This window comes from Styela clava, chromosome 8 (assembly GCF_964204865.1).
Source record: "Styela clava chromosome 8, kaStyClav1.hap1.2, whole genome shotgun sequence".
Taxonomy (NCBI): Eukaryota; Metazoa; Chordata; class Ascidiacea; order Stolidobranchia; family Styelidae; genus Styela; species Styela clava.
The window spans coordinates 8,577,423-8,600,417 of NC_135257.1; the positions used below are offsets into that span (position 1 = coordinate 8,577,423).

The 22,995-nt window shown below is 35.6% G+C and overlaps 1 protein-coding gene across 1 annotated transcript; it reads left to right on the plus strand.

The window, feature by feature from the left end:
- Positions 1-14,040: 14,040 nt before the first annotated feature.
- On the plus strand, positions 14,041-21,826 carry LOC120345965 (uncharacterized). The gene is made up of 4 exons (XM_039415586.2): positions 14,041-19,959; positions 20,034-20,141; positions 21,091-21,365; positions 21,577-21,826. Exons 1-4 carry the CDS (start codon positions 16,852-16,854, stop codon positions 21,659-21,661), a joined length of 3,576 nt encoding a protein of 1,191 aa, XP_039271520.2. The 5' UTR covers positions 14,041-16,851; the 3' UTR covers positions 21,662-21,826.
- Positions 21,827-22,995: the final 1,169 nt, after the last annotated feature.

The following is a 22,995-nucleotide window of genomic DNA, read 5'->3' on the forward strand; positions in this document are numbered from 1 at the left end:
CACATGTCTTTCCGCCCAAGAGGGGCGAGATTTTATTGATTGATATAAAAAAGATTTATACACTCTACACAATACAATTTGAGTCGATGGGTACAAAATTTTAAAATTATGTGTAATCCATTGCTGAAAAAAGCCTATTTCGCCTATATCGTCATAGGTGAAAAATCGTAAATTTATGCACTTTTCAAACATTACTCACATGTCTTTCCGCCCAAGAGGGGCGAGATTTTATTGATTGATATAAAAAAGATTCATACACTCTACACAATACAATTTGAGTCGATGGGTACAAAATTTTAAAATTATGTGAAATCCATTGCTGAAAAGTGCCTATGTCTCAAATATCGGCATTGGTCAAAAATCGTAATTATATACACTTTTCAAACGTTAGTCACATCGCTTTCCTCCCAAGTGGGGAGAGATTTTATTATTTGATATTAATAAGGTTCTAAAAGTCTACAAAAAACAACTTGAGTCGATGGGTACAAAATTTTGAAATTATGCGTAATCCATTGCTGAAAAAGCCTGTTTCGCATATATCGGCATGGTTGAAAAATCGTATATCATATATCATTCGATCGACGTACACAAAGGAAACAAAATATTCTTAAAGTTTGAGATTTATTCATATTTATTCAAAGTCCCAATTGCATATTTGATACATAATAAACAGACCTAATATTATACAGACAAAATTTGGAAGCCAAATCGTAGAGAATTAAACTAGAAAAAGCCAGGTTTAATTATTGAATATAAAACATACAAAAATACATACAATATATACATGTTATAAGTCTTTCGAATTCAAAATGTTTTGCCTAAGGTGCAATTAAAATACACATATTTAAGATGCAAAAAATTTAGAAGTCCATGTATCCACGCAAACAGGGTGAGATTTTATCATTTTATACAAATGAGCTATATTTAATTAATAAGCTACATACACTATACATACATCTCAAAAACATACATTGCGTATATATATATGTAATCAGTAACTGATAATTTTATATCTGAGCATGTCGTTTAGCATGTTTAATGGTCTAATAATGAATAAAACACATTTGATGCATTTACACTAATGAAAATCCTAAATGTCCGATTAAAAAAGAAATAGATAAAATTATCTGAACAAAATTTACCTGTTACGCCAGTAAGGGCGGTTTAGGGGGTGCTGTTACTTCTGGGTGAGCCCCCAGACTAGTGGAGCGATGTAGCTGCCTTAAGGCTCCATTCTCTACTGGCACCAACAGGCAACAGTAAGGCCACAAGCCATCATCCATCCTTCGTGTTGACTAAACTTCTGAAAAAAATATGTGATATGCTAACTAATTAATATTTAATATAATTCTACACGGACTCGAGACCAATAAAATGTGGACAGTATGCCCGTGGTTTGAATGTCAGCATGTTCGTGGTTTGCCCGTTATCCCTTTGAAAGATTGGCTGCGCATTTTACTGTTCAGAATTTAAACACTTCTGGTTTAGTATCAATTTTTACCTCTTTTTCTGAAAACATTAATCTTATACGTCAACAAAGCAGTAAATACAAGTTTTACATTGATAATTAGTAAGACATCAGAACAACTTAACACATATACCAGAAATTTAGTTTTCAGGTTTAAAAATCTTTTCCTAACTGAGCAAACTTGACATCTTCAACTTACATCAGTTGAACGTGGTTGGTGGAATAATCTGATAACACTCATCGTTATTGGGGTACGTGAAAAAGCATCAAAAGGAAATTAGGGTTGTATTATGGCACCGTGTCATAGGCCGAAAACAAATATATAGTCAACAAAGTGATAAGGAAAATACCGGTACAGAATATGGTGATACTGCACCTGATCAATTAGAGCCTTTTTTTTCTTGACGAGACACATTTCAATATAGAGTTCAAAACCATTTTAATGCAAAGATTCGAATTATGTCATATTGGATAGAATTGTCCTATTTATTACGGGGAGAGGGAAGGCCGATAGAATGGTTTATTTATACGGCGCGACACGGCCTTAGGACAGGGTTACGAGTCCATAAAAATAGCCAACCAGGTATTTAATTCCGGTGCGCGGACTTGACGTCGGAGGAAGTTGTAATCGACCGGGGATTACATGAACCACTTTCTAGAGACCAGCAGTTCTCTTGCATATGATTATCCCAAAGGATTTGAATCTTTGAACCTGCCCATCGCATTCGGAGATGCGGTGGTAAACTAATTTAAAACGTTTGCACCATGCAAAAACCGAAGCACCAACCGTTTTGTAACAAGACATTGTCCGTTGTTATGGTGTGCGGATGCTATAATGTCATCAATATTCCTATTCTTTCCAAGTTGAAGAGGTGCAGAAAAAGGAATCACATCCGCGGTGAGATGAAAAGTCGTTCATAACTCTTAGTCACCTTACGTCACCCATCATATCCAACCATCCAACGTCAACATCGCACAAAATCCATAATTTCAGCGAGTATGTAAACAAGTTTTTAAAAAAAGGTTTCGAAATTGTGACATGTATTTGAATGTGGTGATCGGATTATATGGTCGAGAAAATTAAAAGAACCAAAACCTATAAGCCGTTTCATAATTTCTCGTGTACTCGTTTGTCATCTTTGACTGATAAAAAAGCCCATGCATCAATAACATCGCGTGAACTAAAAATCTATTTCTTGCAACTTCTGAACGGCGAAAAAGTCATTTTGTATTAAAAACGGTTGCGCTCATGCTACTGAAGAAAGAAGTCAACCTATGATCCCCAACACCAAACCATGAGATATTTGACCTATCTAATTGCTAATCCCATATCTGATATGGAGACCGTATCCCGCTATGCAGTTTTCTGTATCTGCCTCGAGATAAATATGAATATATACTAGCATACAATCCTACGAAATATTCCAAACAACTATTCAAGTATGCCAATATGAGCACAAAAACATCATAAAATGTAGGTCATTAATTATGACAAACAAACCTTTTTTAAAAATTGCATCAACATTTTGTTGCAGGATTACGACGAACGCCTGCAGCCCCATATCGGAAAGATTGACGTCGTCCCCAGCCCAGTTCCCCCAGTATTCACCTAATGCAGGGGTAGGCAAATCCGGATCCGGCCCACCCGAGTGTTTCATCCGGCCCACTTGTGCCGACATCAAGACTATGGTTTTTATGAATATAAATTTCCGTTGAAAGTATCGATGATTTAAAATGACATTTCATTGAAAATATCGATTACTGATCTTCGGCTAAAGTAAATACCGTAATCCCTACGTATGGATGTTTCCCCCTGGTTATATCCGTAACAATGACCAATCAGCAAAAAGTTTACGATGACGTTGCTAACAATTAAAGATATTCGAGCATAGATGTAAACATTGCCTAGTTTTAGCGATTTTGCGTGAATTTGTCGATTTTTAGTTGTGTTTCAATAAATTAGTTGTAAATGAACTGTTTAAATTGTCACTATGTCTTTCGGTGAGATGTAAATCAGTTTGTACGTGTCAACTATCCAAAACACTTGCAAACTTCTTTTTCTATAAACTTTATTCGTGCAGCTGCCGTAATTTGCCATCCTCTGCAATAACGTCCCATTAATAATCGTTATGTCTACGTATTTACAAATAACCGTTTTTGATCATTCTGATTTTGGATCCTCTGGCCCATTAACCAGGTCTATTATCCGAATCCGGCCCACTCAGTAAAGTAATTGCCCACCCCTGACCTAATGCTTCTAAGTTTATAATGCTCTATCTTTTAGTTATTGCCAATCGACAAATAGCATCATTGACCTCTGGCACGCAGTGAGCATGTCGGCCTGGTTGGGGAAGCACCAATACCAAAACAACCTAAAATAAATAAATAAACTTGATCTATTAATGAAATGGAGATGGTATTTGACGCAGCATTTCAAGTTACAATGTGAATATAATAGCTTGGCTTACAGAGTTTGATAATTCTTGTTCCCTATTGTTGTCAAATGTAACGAAAAAGCAGCAAAACTATAAACGAAAAGATGTATCTCCCTTTGTACTCAGATACACGAGCGACACGGCATCCAAAAGTGGGTTCAAGTCTTTCTCGTTTCGCTTTCCATACGTTGAACAAAGGCCATCGATGTCGTTCGTACTGAGCGCAAGGATTATATGTCTACCAGGTGGAACATTTTACCCTCCAATATCTAATAAATGATTTTAAAATTTTGTACCCGTCGACTTAAATTGTATTGTGCAGAGATATTGAATCTTTTCAATATCAATCAATAAAATCTCGCCCCTCTTGGGCGGAAAGGAATGAGAGTAATGTTTGAAAAGTGCCTAATTTTACGATTTTCCACCTATGACGATATAGGCGAAATAAGCTTTTTTCAGCAATGGATTACACATAATTTTAAAATTTTGTACCCATCGACTCAAATTGTATTGTGTAGAGTGTATGAATCTTTTTTTATATCAATCAATAAAATCTCGCCCCTCTTGGGCGGAAAGACATGTGAGTAATGTTTGAAAAGTGCATAAATTTACGATTTTTCACCTATGACGATATAGGCGAAATAGGCTTTTTTCAGCAATGATTTACACATAATTTTAAAATATTGTACCCATCGACTCAAACTGTATTGTGTAGAGTGTATGAATCTTTTTTATATCAATCAATAAAATCTCGCCCCTCTTGGGCGGAAAGACATGTGAGTAATGTTTGAAAAGTGCATAAATTTACGATTTTTCACCTATGGCGATATAGGCGAAATAGGCTTTTTTCAGCAATGGATTACACATAATTTTAAAATTTTGTACCCATCGACTCAAATTGTATTGTGTAGAGTGTATGAATCTTTTTTATATCAATCAATAAAATCTCGCCCCTCTTGGGCGGAAAGACATGTGAGTAATGTTTGAAAAGTGCATAAATTTACGATTTTTCACCTATGACGATATAGGCGAAATAGGCGTTTTTCAGCAATGGATTACACATAATTTTAAAATTTTGTACCCATCGACTCAAATTGTATTGTGTAGAGTGTATGAATTTTTTTTATATCAATCAATAAAATCTCGCCCCTCTTGGGCGGAAAGACATGTGAGTAATGTTTGAAAAGTGCATAAATTTACGATTTTTCACCTATGACGATATAGGCGAAATAGGCGTTTTTCAGCAATGGATTACACATAATTTTAAAATTTTGTACCCATCGACTCAAATTGTATTGTGTAGAGTGTATGAATCTTTTTTATATCAATCAATAAAATCTCGCCCCTCTTGGGCGGAAAGACATGTGAGTAATGTTTGAAAAGTGCATGAATTTTCGATTTTTCACCTATGACGATATAGGCGAAATAGGATTTTTTCAGCAATGGATTACACATAATTTTAAAATTTTGTACCCATCGACTCAAATTGTATTGTGTAGAGTGTATGAATCTTTTTTATATCAATCAATAAAATCTCGCCCCTCTTGTGCGGAAAGACATGTGAGTAATGTTTGAAAAGTGCATAAATTTACGATTTTTCACCTATGACGATATAGGCGAAATAGGCGTTTTTCAGCAATGGATTACACATAATTTTAAAATTTTGTACCCATCGACTCAAATTGTATTGTGTAGAGTGTATGAATCTTTTTTATATCAATCAATAAAATCTCGCCCCTCTTGGGCGGAAAGACATGTGAGTAATGTTTGAAAAGTGCATGAATTTTCGATTTTTCACCTATGACGATATAGGCGAAATAGGATTTTTTCAGCAATGGATTACACATAATTTTAAAATTTTGTACCCATCGACTCAAATTGTATTGTGTAGAGTGTATGAATCTTTTTTATATCAATCAATAAAATCTCGCCCCTCTTGGGCGGAAAGACATGTGAGTAATGTTTGAAAAGTGCATAAATTTACGATTTTTCACCTATGACGATATAGGCGAAATAGGCGTTTTTCAGCAATGGATTACACATAATTTTAAAATTTTGTACCCATCGACTCAAATTGTATTGTGTAGAGTGTATGAATCTTTTTTATATCAATCAATAAAATCTCGCCCCTCTTGGGCGGAAAGATATGTGAGTAATGTTTGAAAAGTGCATAAATTTACGATTTTTCACCTATGACGATATAGGCGAAATAAGCTTTTTTCAGCAATGGATTACACATAATTTTAAAATTTTGTACCCATCGACTCAAACTGTATTGTGTAGAGTGTATGAATCTTTTTTATATCAATCAATAAAATCTCGCCCCTCTTGGGCGGAAAGACATGTGAGTAATGTTTGAAAAGTGCATAAATTTACGATTTTTCACCTATGGCGATATAGGCGAAATAGGCTTTTTTCAGCAATGGATTACACATAATTTTATACCCATCGACTCAAATTGTATTGTGTAGAGTGTATGAATCTTTTTTATATCAATCAATAAAATCTCGCCCCTCTTGGGCGGAAAGACATGTGAGTAATGTTTGAAAAGTGCATAAATTTACGATTTTTCACCTATGACGATATAGGCGAAATAGGCGTTTTTCAGCAATGGATTACACATAATTTTAAAATTTTGTACCCATCGACTCAAATTGTATTGTGTAGAGTGTATGAATCTTTTTTATTTCAATCAATAAAATCTCGCCCCTCTTGGGCGGAAAGACATGTGAGTAATGTTTGAAAAGTGCATAAATTTACGATTTTTCACCTATGACGATATAGGCGAAATAGGCGTTTTTCAGCAATGGATTACACATAATTTTAAAATTTTGTACCCATCGACTCAAATTGTATTGTGTAGAGTGTATGAATCTTTTTTATATCAATCAATAAAATCTCGCCCCTCTTGGGCGGAAAGACATGTGAGTAATGTTTGAAAAGTGCATGAATTTTCGATTTTTCACCTATGACGATATAGGCGAAATAGGATTTTTTCAGCAATGGATTACACATAATTTTAAAATTTTGTACCCATCGACTCAAATTGTATTGTGTAGAGTGTATGAATCTTTTTTATATCAATCAATAAAATCTCGCCCCTCTTGGGCGGAAAGACATGTGAGTAATGTTTGAAAAGTGCATAAATTTACGATTTTTCACCTATGACGATATAGGCGAAATAGGCGTTTTTCAGCAATGGATTACACATAATTTTAAAATTTTGTACCCATCGACTCAAATTGTATTGTGTAGAGTGTATGAATCTTTTTTATATCAATCAATAAAATCTCGCCCCTCTTGGGCGGAAAGACATGTGAGTAATGTTTGAAAAGTGCATGAATTTTCGATTTTTCACCTATGACGATATAGGCGAAATAGGATTTTTTCAGCAATGGATTACACATAATTTTAAAATTTTGTACCCATCGACTCAAATTGTATTGTGTAGAGTGTATGAATCTTTTTTATATCAATCAATAAAATCTCGCCCCTCTTGTGCGGAAAGACATGTGAGTAATGTTTGAAAAGTGCATAAATTTACGATTTTTCACCTATGACGATATAGGCGAAATAGGCGTTTTTCAGCAATGGATTACACATAATTTTAAAATTTTGTACCCATCGACTCAAATTGTATTGTGTAGAGTGTATGAATCTTTTTTATATCAATCAATAAAATCTCGCCCCTCTTGGGCGGAAAGACATGTGAGTAATGTTTGAAAAGTGCATGAATTTTCGATTTTTCACCTATGACGATATAGGCGAAATAGGATTTTTTCAGCAATGGATTACACATAATTTTAAAATTTTGTACCCATCGACTCAAATTGTATTGTGTAGAGTGTATGAATCTTTTTTATATCAATCAATAAAATCTCGCCCCTCTTGGGCGGAAAGACATGTGAGTATTGTTTGAAAAGTGCATAAATTTACGATTTTTCACCTATGACGATATAGGCGAAATAGGCTTTTTTCAGCAATGGATTACACATAATTTTAAAATTTTGTACCCATCGACTCAAATTGTATTGTGTAGAGTGTATGAATCTTTTTTATATCAATCAATAAAATCTCGCCCCTCTTGGGCGGAAAGACATGTGAGTAATGTTTGAAAAGTGCATGAATTTTCGATTTTTCACCTATGACGATATAGGCGAAATAGGATTTTTTCAGCAATGGATTACACATAATTTTAAAATTTTGTACCCATCGACTCAAATTGTATTGTGTAGAGTGTATGAATCTTTTTTATATCAATCAATAAAATCTCGCCCCTCTTGTGCGGAAAGACATGTGAGTAATGTTTGAAAAGTGCATAAATTTACGATTTTTCACCTACGACGATATAGGCGAAATAGGCTTTTTTCAGCAATGGATTACACATAATTTTAAAATTTTGTACCTATCGACTCAAATTGTATTGTGTAGAGTGTATGAATCTTTTTTTATATCAATCAATAAAATCTCGCCCCTCTTGGGCGGAAAGACATGTGAGTAATGTTTGAAAAGTGCATAAATTTACGATTTTTCACCTATGACGATATAGGCGAAATAGGCTTTTTTCAGCAATGGATTACACATAATTTTAAAATTTTGTACCCATCGACTCAAATTGTATTGTGTAGAGTGTATGAATCTTTTTTATATCAATCAATAAAATCTCGCCCCTCTTGGGCGGAAAGACATGTGAGTAATTTTTGAAAAGTGCATAAATTTACGATTTTTCACCTATAACGATATAGGCGAAATAGGCTTTTTTCAGCAATGGATTACACATAATTTTAAAATTTTGTACCCATCGACTCAAATTGTATTGTGTAGAGTGTATGAATCTTTTTTATATCAATCAATAAAATCTCGCCCCTCTTGGGCGGAAAGACATGTGAGTAATTTTTGAAAAGTGCATAAATTTACGATTTTTCACCTATTACGATATAGGCGAAATAGGCTTTTTTCAGCAATGGATTACACATAATTTTAAAATTTTGTACCCATCGACTCAAATTGTATTGTGTAGAGTGTATGAATCTTTCTTATATCAATCAATAAAATCTCGCCCCTCTTGGGCGGAAAGACATGTGAGTAATGTTTGAAAAGTGCATAAATTTACGATTTTTCACCTATGGCGATATAGGCGAAATAGGCTTTTTTCAGCAATGGATTACACATAATTTTAAAATTTTGTACCCATCGACTCAAATTGTATTGTGTAGAGTGTATAAATCTTTTTTATATCAATCAATAAAATCTCGCCCCTCTTGGGCGGAAAGACATGTGAGTAATGTTTGAAAAGTGCATAAATTTACGATTTTTCACCTATGACGATATAGGCGAAATAGGCGTTTTTCAGCAATGGATTACACATAATTTTAAAATTTTGTACCCATCGACTCAAATTGTATTGTGTAGAGTGTATGAATCTTTTTTATATCAATCAATAAAATCTCGCCCCTCTTGGGCGGAAAGACATGTGAGTAATGTTTGAAAAGTGCATAAATTTACGATTTTTCACCTATGACGATATAGGCGAAATAAGCTTTTTTCAGCAATGGATTACACATAATTTTAAAATTTTGTACCCATCGACTCAAACTGTATTGTGTAGAGTGTATGAATCTTTTTTTATATCAATCAATAAAATCTCGCCCCTCTTGGGCGGAAAGACATGTGAGTAATGTTTGAAAAGTGCATAAATTTACGATTTTTCACCTATGGCGATATAGGCGAAATAGGCTTTTTTCAGCAATGGATTACACATAATTTTAAAATTTTGTACCCATCGACTCAAATTGTATTGTGTAGAGTGTATGAATCTTTTTTATATCAATCAATAAAATCTCGCCCCTCTTGGGCGGAAAGACATGTGAGTAATGTTTGAAAAGTGCATAAATTTACGATTTTTCACCTATGACGATATAGGCGAAATAGGCGTTTTTCAGCAATGGATTACACATAATTTTAAAATTTTGTACCCATCGACTCAAATTGTATTGTGTAGAGTGTATGAATCTTTTTTATATCAATCAATAAAATCTCGCCCCTCTTGGGCGGAAAGACATGTGAGTAATGTTTGAAAAGTGCATAAATTTACGATTTTTCACCTATGACGATATAGGCGAAATAAGCTTTTTTCAGCAATGGATTACACATAATTTTAAAATTTTGTACCCATCGACTCAAACTGTATTGTGTAGAGTGTATGAATCTTTTTTATATCAATCAATAAAATCTCGCCCCTCTTGGGCGGAAAGACATGTGAGTAATGTTTGAAAAGTGCATAAATTTACGATTTTTCACCTATGGCGATATAGGCGAAATAGGCTTTTTTCAGCAATGGATTACACATAATTTTAAAATTTTGTACCCATCGACTCAAATTGTATTGTGTAGAGTGTATGAATCTTTTTTATATCAATCAATAAAATCTCGCCCCTCTTGGGCGGAAAGACATGTGAGTAATGTTTGAAAAGTGCATAAATTTACGATTTTTCACCTATGACGATATAGGCGAAATAGGCGTTTTTCAGCAATGGATTCCACATAATTTTAAAATTTTGTACCCATCGACTCAAATTGTATTGTGTAGAGTGTATGAATCTTTTTTATATCAATCAATAAAATCTCGCCCCTCTTGGGCGGAAAGACATGTGAGTAATGTTTGAAAAGTGCATAAATTTACGATTTTTCACCTATGACGATATAGGCGAAATAGGCGTTTTTCAGCAATGGATTACACATAATTTTAAAATTTTGTACCCATCGACTCAAATTGTATTGTGTAGAGTGTATGAATCTTTTTTATATCAATCAATAAAATCTCGCCCCTCTTGGGCGGAAAGACATGTGAGTAATGTTTGAAAAGTGCATGAATTTTCGATTTTTCACCTATGACGATATAGGCGAAATAGGATTTTTTCAGCAATGGATTACACATAATTTTAAAATTTCGTACCCATCGACTCAAATTGTATTGTGTAGAGTGTATGAATCTTTTTTATATCAATCAATAAAATCTCGCCCCTCTTGTGCGGAAAGACATGTGAGTAATGTTTGAAAAGTGCATAAATTTACGATTTTTCACCTATGACGATATAGGCGAAATAGGCTTTTTTCAGCAATGGATTACACATAATTTTAAAATTTTGTACCTATCGACTCAAATTGTATTGTGTAGAGTGTATGAATCTTTTTTATATCAATCAATAAAATCTCGCCCCTCTTGGGCGGAAAGACATGTGAGTAATGTTTGAAAAGTGCATAAATTTACGATTTTTCACCTATGACGATATAGGCTTTTTTCAGCAATGGATTACACATAATTTTAAAATTTTGTACCCATCGACTCAAATTGTATTGTGTAGAGTGTATGAATCTTTTTTATATCAATCAATAAAATCCTCTTTTGACATGTGTCCTTTTTTCTGTTTTATTTCAAGGGTAGAGGTTCTTATTCCGGGCGCTCGGGTTGGGCAATTGAAATGATTGATTTGACAGAAATTATATTAGAATCCTATTGATTGCTAGGCGCATTAGTGGCAACAACAACAGCTAATTATTGCCGCAATAGCCAAAATCAGTTCGTTTATCTAGAAGCAAAATACAACTTAGAAGTGAGATGGAACTTATAGTTTTTAGGACTAAAGAACTCATGTAGCAAATCTTTGCTAATGAAAAGTATGATTGGACCCTGGTCGCTCTGGCATGAATACATTTTGGTTCATTACATTCGTTCTTTGTTATCTTATGATTATGTTTCCCTGTTGTCCTTATTGTGGGGTTAATATGGATGGCAGCCCTGGCTATAGGACTTAGGCCTGTAATTGTCCCGGTTTTAAAACATTTTCAAAGTCGTATATGGATACGTGGTTCTCACGTTATAGTAGAACTGGCATTATTAATGGTATATTCTCTGAGAGTAAACTCCTTTGATTACGAATCTTATTAACTGACTTGCTCAGATCTTATTTTGTTAGTCGGGTGAATACTTTTTCGATAAGATATTGTGAAAATACAGTATATTCCTTGAAATTCTTATCCCTAAGTTACCGTAAAATGTACTTGAATTTACCGCTTATCGCAGTGGTTCTTAAAGTATGGGTCGCGACAAGGTCGTCAATGCAAGGGCAATCTAAGAGGAGAAGGACGAATTTTCAGCTTTCCCAATGATTCAATTTAGCTTCTAAACTCTGGTATTTATAAATAATGAAATATAAAGTTTCATTCACGGAAAGAACTGTCTTGAGCTCATTGTTACATCACAATTCTGATATGCCACTCACGTGTATTATTTTATGGCATCGGTAACCATGCACGTCGCTTGTCGTTGTGTTGACCTCGAGGAATGTCGTCTTAGTGGATTAAAATAACCAAAAATGGGTGTCTTTTTGGTAATGTAAATTGTAATAGACGATGCAATGAAAAATCTCGCTTCTCAACATTAAATTATTCAATATCTAGAGAGAAATGTGACTTCATCTCGAGGCACCATTTACCGCGAACGAATCAGTGTGTGCACATTTGATGAGTAAAAAGTTGTATATTGCGAGAGATACTTAAGTCCAGCTAGAATGTCGTGTTTGCGACAGACAGTGGACGAGGTTTCTGCTACAATTCGCGACAAGGCACCTGTGCGAGCGAGGATATTTGGCACTGAATGATATTAAAACTAAGCTCGCAATCGCCTCGATTCCCATGACAACTTGCGTATTGCGCTCAGTAAAATAAAGCTGTGTATTGAAGATATAATGAAAAGGAAATTTCAGTTTCATCAATCTCACTGAGTCAATGGACTGTTTCTAATAAATAGTTGTCTGTATTTGTACGAACATTAAAAACACATTTTGCGTTATTTAGGATTGGGTCGCGAGTATTCATAAAATTCAGATTTGGGTCGCGCTCGAAAAAGTTTAAGAACCACTGTATCGAGATGTATTTAGTTCATATCCCAAATTCGAGAGAATTTTCTCCGTGTTGAATTTAGGACTCGCCCATGTTTCACACCACCACCCTTCACTGAACACAGACGAGAGATTCATCGCACCACTTCACAGGAATAGAAGAAGGCATGTGAGTCACTTCACAGTGGTGTACCTGTATGGCAACTTACCAGTACCGACCTACAGTAGCTGTAGTACTGAGCAAGACAATCGATCGCGAAACCGCTTGAAATAAGTGTAAAACAGTGTTCCCATGAGTAAAAATAAATACCGCGAAATTTTGTATGAAATATCATATCTCATAGGATTCATATAAAATTTAAGAATAAACAAAAGTAATAGCCTTCTAGCGAAAAAATTAATCTTTAACCACTGAAAATTTCAAAGCAATTGGTCCAGTATTCGAAGAGAAAAGCGACTTTTTAAAAACGTGTCAAAGAACAAGAACAACAAGAACAAGAACAACAACAACATAATATTGAAACGATCGTTATGTCCACTACGTGTCCAATAACCAAAAATGGGTGTCTTTTTGGTGTAATGTAAATTGTAATAGATGACGCAATGAAAAAGCTCGCTTCTCGACATTAGATTATTCAATATCTAGAGAAAATGTGACTTCGTCTCGAGGCACCATTTACCGCGAACGAAGCAGTGTGTGCACATTTGATGAGTAAAAAGTTGTATATTGCGAGAGATACCGATGGCCAGCTAGGATGTCGTGTTTGCGACGGACGGCGGACGCCTTTTCTGCTACAATTCGCGACAAGGCACTTTATGAACCATGCATCAGCACAGTGCCGGTACCGTCCAACTCAGCTTGCAATATGGTGCTCCAGTCACTTAGACGTTACCGTATTTGTGCCGTAGTTGTCATGGTTATCTGCCAGTCGGCGTTCGGAGTCGTTTGCTTAGTGAGTCCGGAAATACCCGGTCTTTTTGAACATATTTCTGCCAATGTTAGTATTTTGGCTTCCGACTCCTCACTTTAGTACTGTATTTAGTTCGATTTTTGTTCTTGTATAACCCAATGTTAGACTATTCATAGGTGTCGTTGCTCGATAACCAATGCTGGTTTATCGCGTCCCCTTTCACCCTGAAATGCATTATTTTCCTCTCTTTTCTTATCTCGTTCTGTATGTACAGTGTGTATTTCTTGGTGATAAAATAAATTACTGATTACTGATTACTGCGAGCGAGGATATTTGGCACTGACGGTTATCAAAACTAAGCTCGCAATCGCCTCGATACCCGTGACAACTTGCGTATTGCGTTAAGTAAAATAGAGCTGTGTATTGAAGATATAATGAAAAGGAAATTTCAGTTTCATCAATCTCACTGAGTCAATGGACTGTTTCTAATAAATAGTTGTCTGTATTTGAGTCAAACTGTACTAACATTAAAAACACATTTTGCGTTATTTAGGATTGGGTCGCGAGTATTCATAAAACTCAGATTTGGGTCGCGCTCGAAAAAGTTTAAGAACCACTGATCTAGGACGACACTCAATAAATTAAATTCGGGGCGCTGCAGAAAAGACTGAAGAAGCTCCTGGTGCTCCTTTAGTTTTGAATAAAAGAAATATCCCGGATATAGTGACGGAGATAAAAGAAAGTTGGACTAAATTAAAACGAGTGTGTAAGTCAAATGTTTATACCGTGAGCCGATATTCTGATTCGTGTGACGTTTCGAGTACAAGGTGTCTCTTTAGTGATTCAACAGGAACCGGTGTCCAAGTATATTATGTATAAGTTTTAATGGTGTCTCATATTTTCAACCCGTTAATTTAGAATTATGTACATACGAACGTTTCACGTTGCCTGCGGGCAGTACGTACCGTATTTAAGCATATTCAAGGATGGTTCACGAAATCGAGGGTCGGTTACGGCTCCCTCGTACAAATCAGTATTTTTCTCTCTCACCATACTGAAAATGCACTTTGTACGAACAATATATTGAAAAAACAAAAAATGCCATGTCCATAATAAGTAAGTCCATGCATCTGATACAGTTAACTTGTTAACACGAAAGGGCGAGAGGCCGTGGTTCGCCCTATGATTAAGCCGTTTTAATGTTGCTCCTCTCCCCCGGAATAAATATGCACCGTTTCAGTTTGAGCGTGACTTGTGTAAATTGTAGCCCCGTCAATTATCTACTTTAAGAAAGTTTTAATTTTGTTCAATCATAAATTTATTTTGTTTGTGAAAGACTGATATTGCGCACCAAAAGCAAATACGGTAACTTTAAAGGCCAGATCTTTTATCACCCCCGAACTCCCAATTAGAGACTCCGTCCACTATCGTAAATTCCGTTTGTTTTCTTCTCGGGCGCTAGATTCGAACAAACTACTTGCAGCTGCAGGTAGGTGGTACATGCGGGGATGGATTTCTGCTGGTACCGTTATATGTCTGCCGAGATAGCAGTATTGGCTGCCATAAAGTATATAACGTGATCCTTATTCTGATAGTCGGCACTTTGGATAATACTGAAAACAAAAAATGTATCTTTAAATAGGGATTAATTAAAAGCTAAGAATGGTTGAAAACTGTAATTTAATGTTTATAATCCTATACTTTTTTTTCGTACGGTAATACTGTAATATCAGATTATTTATTTTGTTTGTATCAACGTAGTTCAGTAGTTTGTCTTGACAAGTAAATAAATGATTGTTTGGATAGTAGAAAAGAATCGCTGCATTGGAAGTGGGAAACGCTAAATCACAGTACTGCAGTAGGGTGGCTTACCCACTTTGCGGCCACGACCTATTTGCGGCCATCAACTTCATCAATCTAATTAATGCCCAAAAAATTAATGAACCGCGACGATATTTCTCACGCGTTATCGTCCCTCATAGCTCTGCGAAATTACACTGAAAAAATGCGGCCTCAAACAAAAAAGCGATGCGGTGCTTTGTATATAATTTGACGAGTTTTGTTCGAAATGACCGTGTTGTGTTCCTAAATATATTACGGTCAGAAATGCAATTAGAAGCCCAATTTTTTCACGCATGGCTACGTATGCTCTAGTCTCGACGCAGCAGAAATGATGTTTGAAGGCTTGAAATACGTGGTCGCACACTGGTCGTTCGGTCGCAAATACGTCTTCCGAGTGTTGTACTTTGGTGGTTTGTATAGCTTTAACCCCTGGTCGTAGAAAGTTAATTCGAGGTTTAGCGTGTAGAATAAATGCCAATGCACCTACGGTGAAAAAATTAACGGGTTAGAAATATTGATTTTTGTTTTATAGCAGTTTGAATGCAATCGTCCGCAGACTGGCTACACCACCCTACAGCGGTATTATAAGATAAAAAAAATGGAATTATTGTTGGCATGCTATTGTATTGTATATTGTATAGGGTATAAAAATGTTAACCAACAAGAGGTGTAAATCCAACTCCTGTCACTTTTTCGCCACAAAAATACTGATTTTGTCACTATATTCTGATATTGCAAATTATTATAAATATGAATAAATCATTCCTATCTTTGTATCTACAATTATCTTGGTGAACTGAACTCAGATTGTTATCGGATTATGCCCAATGGGCAGTGGCATAATAAAAGATCCTAAGCAGAGGTTCATACTTTTGTAATACAGTGAAAATACACTCATCCTCCTTCTTTTCAATCGAAAGAATGCTTCCGCTCCTTTCTCTTCTGCCCGACCAAGGTCTTATCTCCTTGGCGAGGGGCGTAGCCAGGAATTTTCAAAGGGCGGGTTCTGAAATTGCCAAGTTAAACTATTTTCTGAATTTGTATTATGTATTTTCAACCTGGCGAGACATCTACAATTCCAACTATATGAATGTCTAATGCATATCCCATATTGTAGTAGCTTCATTATAACTGTGCAATTTTCTATTGAGAATATAATTTGATACATTTTCCAATTATTGTATTCACTATCTTATATTTTACTAAAATGTACTTTTGTTTTATTCCAGAGGTTATGACTAAATGGCAAACAGTGTATAAATCATCATAGATAGTATATCATAGATAGACTCATTATGACTTCTCAGGCATCTGGACGTACCGCTATTATGCTGCATCCTTCATTACCCACAATAAAAGAAACCACTTTATCATGGTTGGGTTCTGAATTAGAAAGTTCTCTTTTTGCGACCGGTGAAGGAGATGATAGAAATCCTGGTTTATCAAATCCAGTGCTGACAGAAAATGTCCAGAGATATATTGATTTCGATGACCAATGCCTAAGCATGAAAAGTGGTGAAGGCAGCACTAGTGAATTTTCCGGCATTCAACCTTTTCCAGTTGGAAGCGATGATACTCCACCAATGGCTATGAATGAATTCAATAGAAACATGCAAAAGAATTTTAAAATTCTTTTATCAGAGTCTGAAAGTCTTCCGAAACCTTTTATTGAAAGTGACGAAGATGATCAGCTGGAAGAAGGTGAGATTGATACTGAAAATGAGCCTCAATCCCAGCGCACACAAAACGGTGATCTATCTCAAATTGATCCTCTGTTAGGAATACTCAATTCCAAAATAATGGAGGGTGATATAGGAAAACTGATTGGACAAGGAGATGACCAGGCTATAGAAAAAATTCAGCTTATAAAATTATGGCAAATGATGCAGCAAGAGGAATTGCGAAAGAGGCAGGAGGCTGAAATTGCAATGCTGAATGCTCAAAGAGAAAAAATGAAACTTGATAGACAGGAATGTCAAACTATAGCTCTGGAAAAAGTTGTTTCTGATGTTGATTTTGACATTGAAAAAGAAGATGTAGAAACTGGCAGTTTGGAGTATTCCGAGACCATTCAATCAAGCGACCGACTTGGTTCTTGGGACAACTGCTCACAGCCAAAATTTGATGACGTTCAAGTCGAGGGACAAAAAAGGTCATTTGAGCAAATTCTCGAAGATGAGATGAAAAAGGAAGAGGAAAAGCGGGAGAAAAATAATAAAGCTAAAGCCCCTATCAAAAGACCTTTTTTAAAAAAGGGTCAAGGACTATCAAGATTCAAAGGACCTCCGCAACGTAAAGTTCCAAAGCCTATTAATAAGGATAAGAATATGCCTAAACCAGCGTGTCAAAATATTGTTTCGAAATCTGAGAACAAAGCTCAAGAGAGAAAAAGTGGGAAAAATGTATTAACAAAAAAGCCACCAGTCAACGGGGTTGTACCGAAGATACAAAGTCATATTGTAAAACAGACACAAGGTCGTACAAAGCAATCATATCCTTCAGAACGAGAATTGCAAACAAAAGACAGAGATTACCATATTGATGATGTGGATTTAGAAGAGTTTGAGATGCTGGAGCGGTATGCTGAGGATGATGCATCTTTCTTTAATGAACCATCCTTAATTGTGTCTGTTTTACAACAAGAACATGATGTTAATAATGATAGAGAGAAACTGGAGAATCGTCTGTCTTTGAGAGAGAGAGTTCGTGAGCGAAGAAAAATGAGAGAGAAAGCTAGAGCGAAAATTCAAGATGATCCAAAATTTAGTGTGTTGCAGGTTGGGAACATACATGCTCCACCACCTTTGATAACACCAGAACCTGATATTTCATCACAGGAGATCATGGAAAATGCAATTCTTTCACCTACACCTCCAAAATCACTTTATCGATCTCCCGAACGACAAAAAATAAAGTTGATTCAAAGAAAAACGGCCAGCTTGGTAAAACGTGAGAAATTGGTGCATCCTCTCCCACAACCTGCTGTTGTCGCCCCTCCAAATCAATGTAATAATTTTTCTCTTAATAATGCTAATTTTCAACTATGTTCATCTCCGAACACAGCTTTTTCACCTCATAGCCGGAACATGGTTGCACCAGGTTCTAACAATGGAAAATCAGCAACTGAAGATCGTTTGATTCAGAAACAAGATTCTGAACAAGAGAATGAGTTTCAAGATGATCAAACATGGGGCGATCTCAATGATACTGCCCTGAATACAACTTTACCTACTTCTGACCCTGCAGATAATGTTGAAAGATGTGTTGCTAATGCTTTCGATTCACCACGAGCTTATAAAGTTACAGATTACATGGAGCCAGAAAATGAAGATATAGAAAACCCAGTTCGTGATACAGAATCTAAAGTTTCTAATAATTTATTATCTCTGTCACCACCTCCACCTCCAACAAGCTTGATGCAAAAACTGTTTCCTGGTCTTAAAGTTCCAAAATCTTCTTTAGCTAAAATTGATTCCAAATCTGTTCAACATGAACCTGAAAAAGAAGTATCTGATGGAGAGGATGTAACAATGCAAGAGCCTTCACAAGCTTCTGCCTTGAAACAGAAATTACTGGAGTTAGAAAGTGAGATTGCTAAATTTAAAAAAGAAAACGAGTCACTGGAAAATCTCAGGAAAAAACAGGAGGAAAATTTTAGGACATTGGAAAAAGAAATGCTTGAATTTAAGAATCAAAAAGAAGATGAATTAGCCAGACTGGAAGAATATAGAAAAACTGAGACTAAGAAACTGAAAAAAGAGAGAAAATTATTCGAGGAACATGTTCTTGCTACACGGATGATGCCACGAAAAGAAGAGAGAGAAGAAATACAAAAATTACAAGAAGAAATTGAGGTTCTTCGAAACGATAATAAGACGAAAGAACAAAAATGGATTTCTTCAAACAACAGAATGCGCAATCAAGTTGAGAGATTGGAGGCCGAGAATAAACAATTGCAACAACGCATCAATGAAACTGAAGCTCAGCGGTTAAAAGAGTGGAATGCTATGAAGTCGAATCAGCCAAAGAAATCATCAGTGTGGAAAACAGTAAACAAAATTGTAGAATCATCTGATATAGTCACAGAGGCTGGCAATATTGATCAACCCATTTCTAGTAAATCGAATCTCAGTAATTCACATGATAGCGTTTTGTCTAAAAAGCCAACACGTGTGGAATATTCCAGACCAGTCAAAGAAGGAAAATCAAATAAAGGTCTGATAGCAGAGGTTGCATTCTCAAATCTGAAGAATACAATAGAACAGTCAAAGTCTTCGGATATATCCGCAGAAATGATGCACAAAGATGGAAAGGTTGAGAAAACACAGAAAGATGGAAGCAAAATTGTCATTTTTCCGAATGGGACTCAAAAAGAAGTTTCTGGAGATGGACAAACTGTGAAGGTTAGTATCACTCTTTCTCACATTTTACACATGATTTACCGAGTATGAAGATTTGTTCTTTTTGTGCTTTCAAGGTACGCTTTGCGAATGGAGATATCAAGCAAATATATGGAGATGGTTCAATAGTTTATTTTTATGAAGAAAATGGTACTACACATACAACTCATCGTGATGGTCTTCAGGTAGTATTGCTTGTATTATTTCATGTAAAGAAAACATTTTTTATCGAAAGACAGGAATTCAATATTTAATATTGCATACCCCAGCAGTTCTTCCACATAAGGATCTGAAAATAGATAAAAAGAAGCTAACCAGCTGAGAGGTGGCTGTATAAGACCAGTGATAACATGAAGCAAAGATGGTAGCAGCCCCAGCATGTTGGTTCATAAAAACAACAACTGATCACTGTTGCTACAAACCAGCTTATTATTGTTACTTTTCGAGCATGGTTCATATGTGGGAAAATAAAAGGACATGTCCATGCTTGTCTTTAAATAAACACATTTAATTGTTGTAAATTGGAAGTGAATACCTGCTTTGTTGATAATCTAGTTAACACAATTAGTAAACCATGCTTTGTCGACACACTAAAACAAAGTAACATGATCTCCTTGAATGTTCTGTTGACAGATCAGATGTTTTAACAGTTAGGAGCCAGAATGTTCAAAACAAAACATATTTTGAACATTTAAAAATAATTTTTTATATTATGCACCCTAAATGTAATAATCTTTGTTTAAATGCTTTATATGAAGTTAATTCCAATGAAACTAAATGAAAAATGGGTGCTCTCGTAGTCTGTGTACCAGGTAAGGGCGGTCCATAATTTTATTCAGATTTTCCTTATTTTAGTTTTATTATAAGTTCAGGGACTGTCTGTGTTAGCCAAGTGAATATACCCCCTGTCCATAAGTTTCAATCCCTCTAAACAACTTGATGTGAAGTAGGCGAACAAAATTAGTTACCGGTACTTCCATATCAGTACACACACTTCTGAAGTGCCGAAAAATGTATATGCATCTTAAATTGTCAATTGTTCCAGCATACCCATTTCACCTAGCTCCAATTTCATACTCGCCACCAAATCCTATCTGAATTATTTTGTAAATCATTCAATTTTGTTTTTCAAAGGTTTTTGAGTTTCCGAACAAGCAAGTTGAGCACCACTTCCCTGATGGAACAAAGCAGATCACGTTTCCTGATCAAACTGTCAAATATCTACACACAGATGGTACTGAACAAACTGTGTTTCCTGATGGTACAGAAATGCATATTTCAACAAACAAAGACAAAACAATTGTATTTGCAAATGGCCAACGTGAAATTCATACAATTGATTTTAAGAAAAGAGAATATCCTGATGGTACAAGCAAAACTGTTTTTAGTGATGGAAGGCAAGAAACGAGGTTAGTAGTTTGCATATATATATTTTTGGGGACTCCTGAGGTATGCGCACCAAGAAATCGCATAACCCGAACCGTAACCTGGTACACAACCAGAGTTCAGGTTGTGCGCCATCTTGGTGCGCATACTTCAGGAGGTCCTATTCTTGATGTCTGTTGTTAACTTTGTGCCGCAATATGTGATGTTAAAATTGATTATTGTATTTTCCCTCAGGTATGCTTCTGGAAGATTGAGGGTTAAAGATGCTCATGGCAATGTTATCATCGATAGGATGACTGTGTCTGATGGAATGCATTGAAATTTGATTACAAGTTTCTTTGGAATAGCGCTAGTGAATTAAACTTGAAGATGTTTGGAGCAAGATGAGCTTGAGAAACCCATTTATGTGTGTAAACAAAATTGTGTTTATTTATTGTGAATGAATTTCATATCTATGTCTTTGAATATATTTTGTACAAAAATCCATGGGTGGGTGATTCATATGCTATAATTAGGTGTTGTCGATATGTTGATTTCATTGATATCTGTGGTCTCTAGACAGTGTAGAGGGATTTCGTTGATACTATAATAGTATTTTAGGGAAGGTTGAGATTGATAGGTTGTTTGTTTTGAAATAATCAAGTAGTCGGACACAACTGTTTTAATGATGATACAGTTAAAACTATGATGAATCAAGGTCGTAAGTATAACTTACAACACGATTTTAATCGTACCATTTAAACGTTTTGAAAAATGATCTGAAGTTGAGTGTAATTGCCATAATGCTAAATGGTGATGACTATTCCAAATTGAGCACATGATTAAACTAAAGCATCACTATACTAAAAATCGCCTTTCTCCGCAACTAATTGGCCAGTTGATTTCAAATCTTGAAGATCGAGGAAGTCGTTGGAAGGCTACTCCTTTTTTCAATTTCCCACCCAGTCCGACGGCGCCTATGGTGCGCTCGACCAAATTTCTAATAATTCTGTCGTACATATCAAAAGATCCGTTGGTTTTGTGGTTTGGAGAGTGTTGGAAAATGTATTGATACCCCACTTGCAATCTGCGCTTCCTACTGAGTTTTTTAATGAAGGCAGATGCTTTAAAAGTCGTTAAAACCTTGTAATGCTGTAAGGCTATTATTTGAAGATGAAAGATGTGATACTGACCATGACCGTAAATCAGCAACTCATTCATTGCTGGCAAGCTGGTAGATGTCCCTCTTTCCTTCGAGAAATGTTTTAATCTCAGGAATAAGGTCATAAAATTCTTTAAGGTATGTCATTCGGTTGACTAATTGCTGTTAACATAACAGCAATGTGGTCAGCATCAACATCAGAATTATCATGGAAAATTATCAATTTTCGCTGGGAGAATAGTTTAGTTTAGGGCCGCGGTTGAAAATCGATGCTGCAGTGAAAACGGTGGGGACGGACTAAAAGTAGGCACTTGAAAATAAGGCACTTTTTAGACTCAAATGCATACACTCGAAATTAACCCCCAGTAGCTAGTATATATGAACGTAAATTAATACTAATGATATGAATAATATTATTTATTTCATCCTGACTTACCGGTAATTGTTGATAAACTTCATTTTCTTATTTTTTCGAAGTGCCCAAATATGTGGCTAACTATAGGCTCAAATGC

What these genes read in the sequence shown, in the direction of transcription:
- LOC120345965 (XM_039415586.2), top strand. Translation starts at nt 16,852, where the DNA reads ATGACTTCTCAGGCATCTGGACGTACCGCTATTATGCTGCATCCTTCA. An exon ending in CTCATCGTGATGGTCTTCAG is followed by an intron (nt 20,142 to 21,090) that starts GTAGTATTGCTT and finishes TGTTTTTCAAAG; the next exon opens with GTTTTTGAGTTTCCGAACAA. An exon ending in GATGGAAGGCAAGAAACGAG is followed by an intron (nt 21,366 to 21,576) that starts GTTAGTAGTTTG and finishes ATTTTCCCTCAG; the next exon opens with GTATGCTTCTGGAAGATTGA.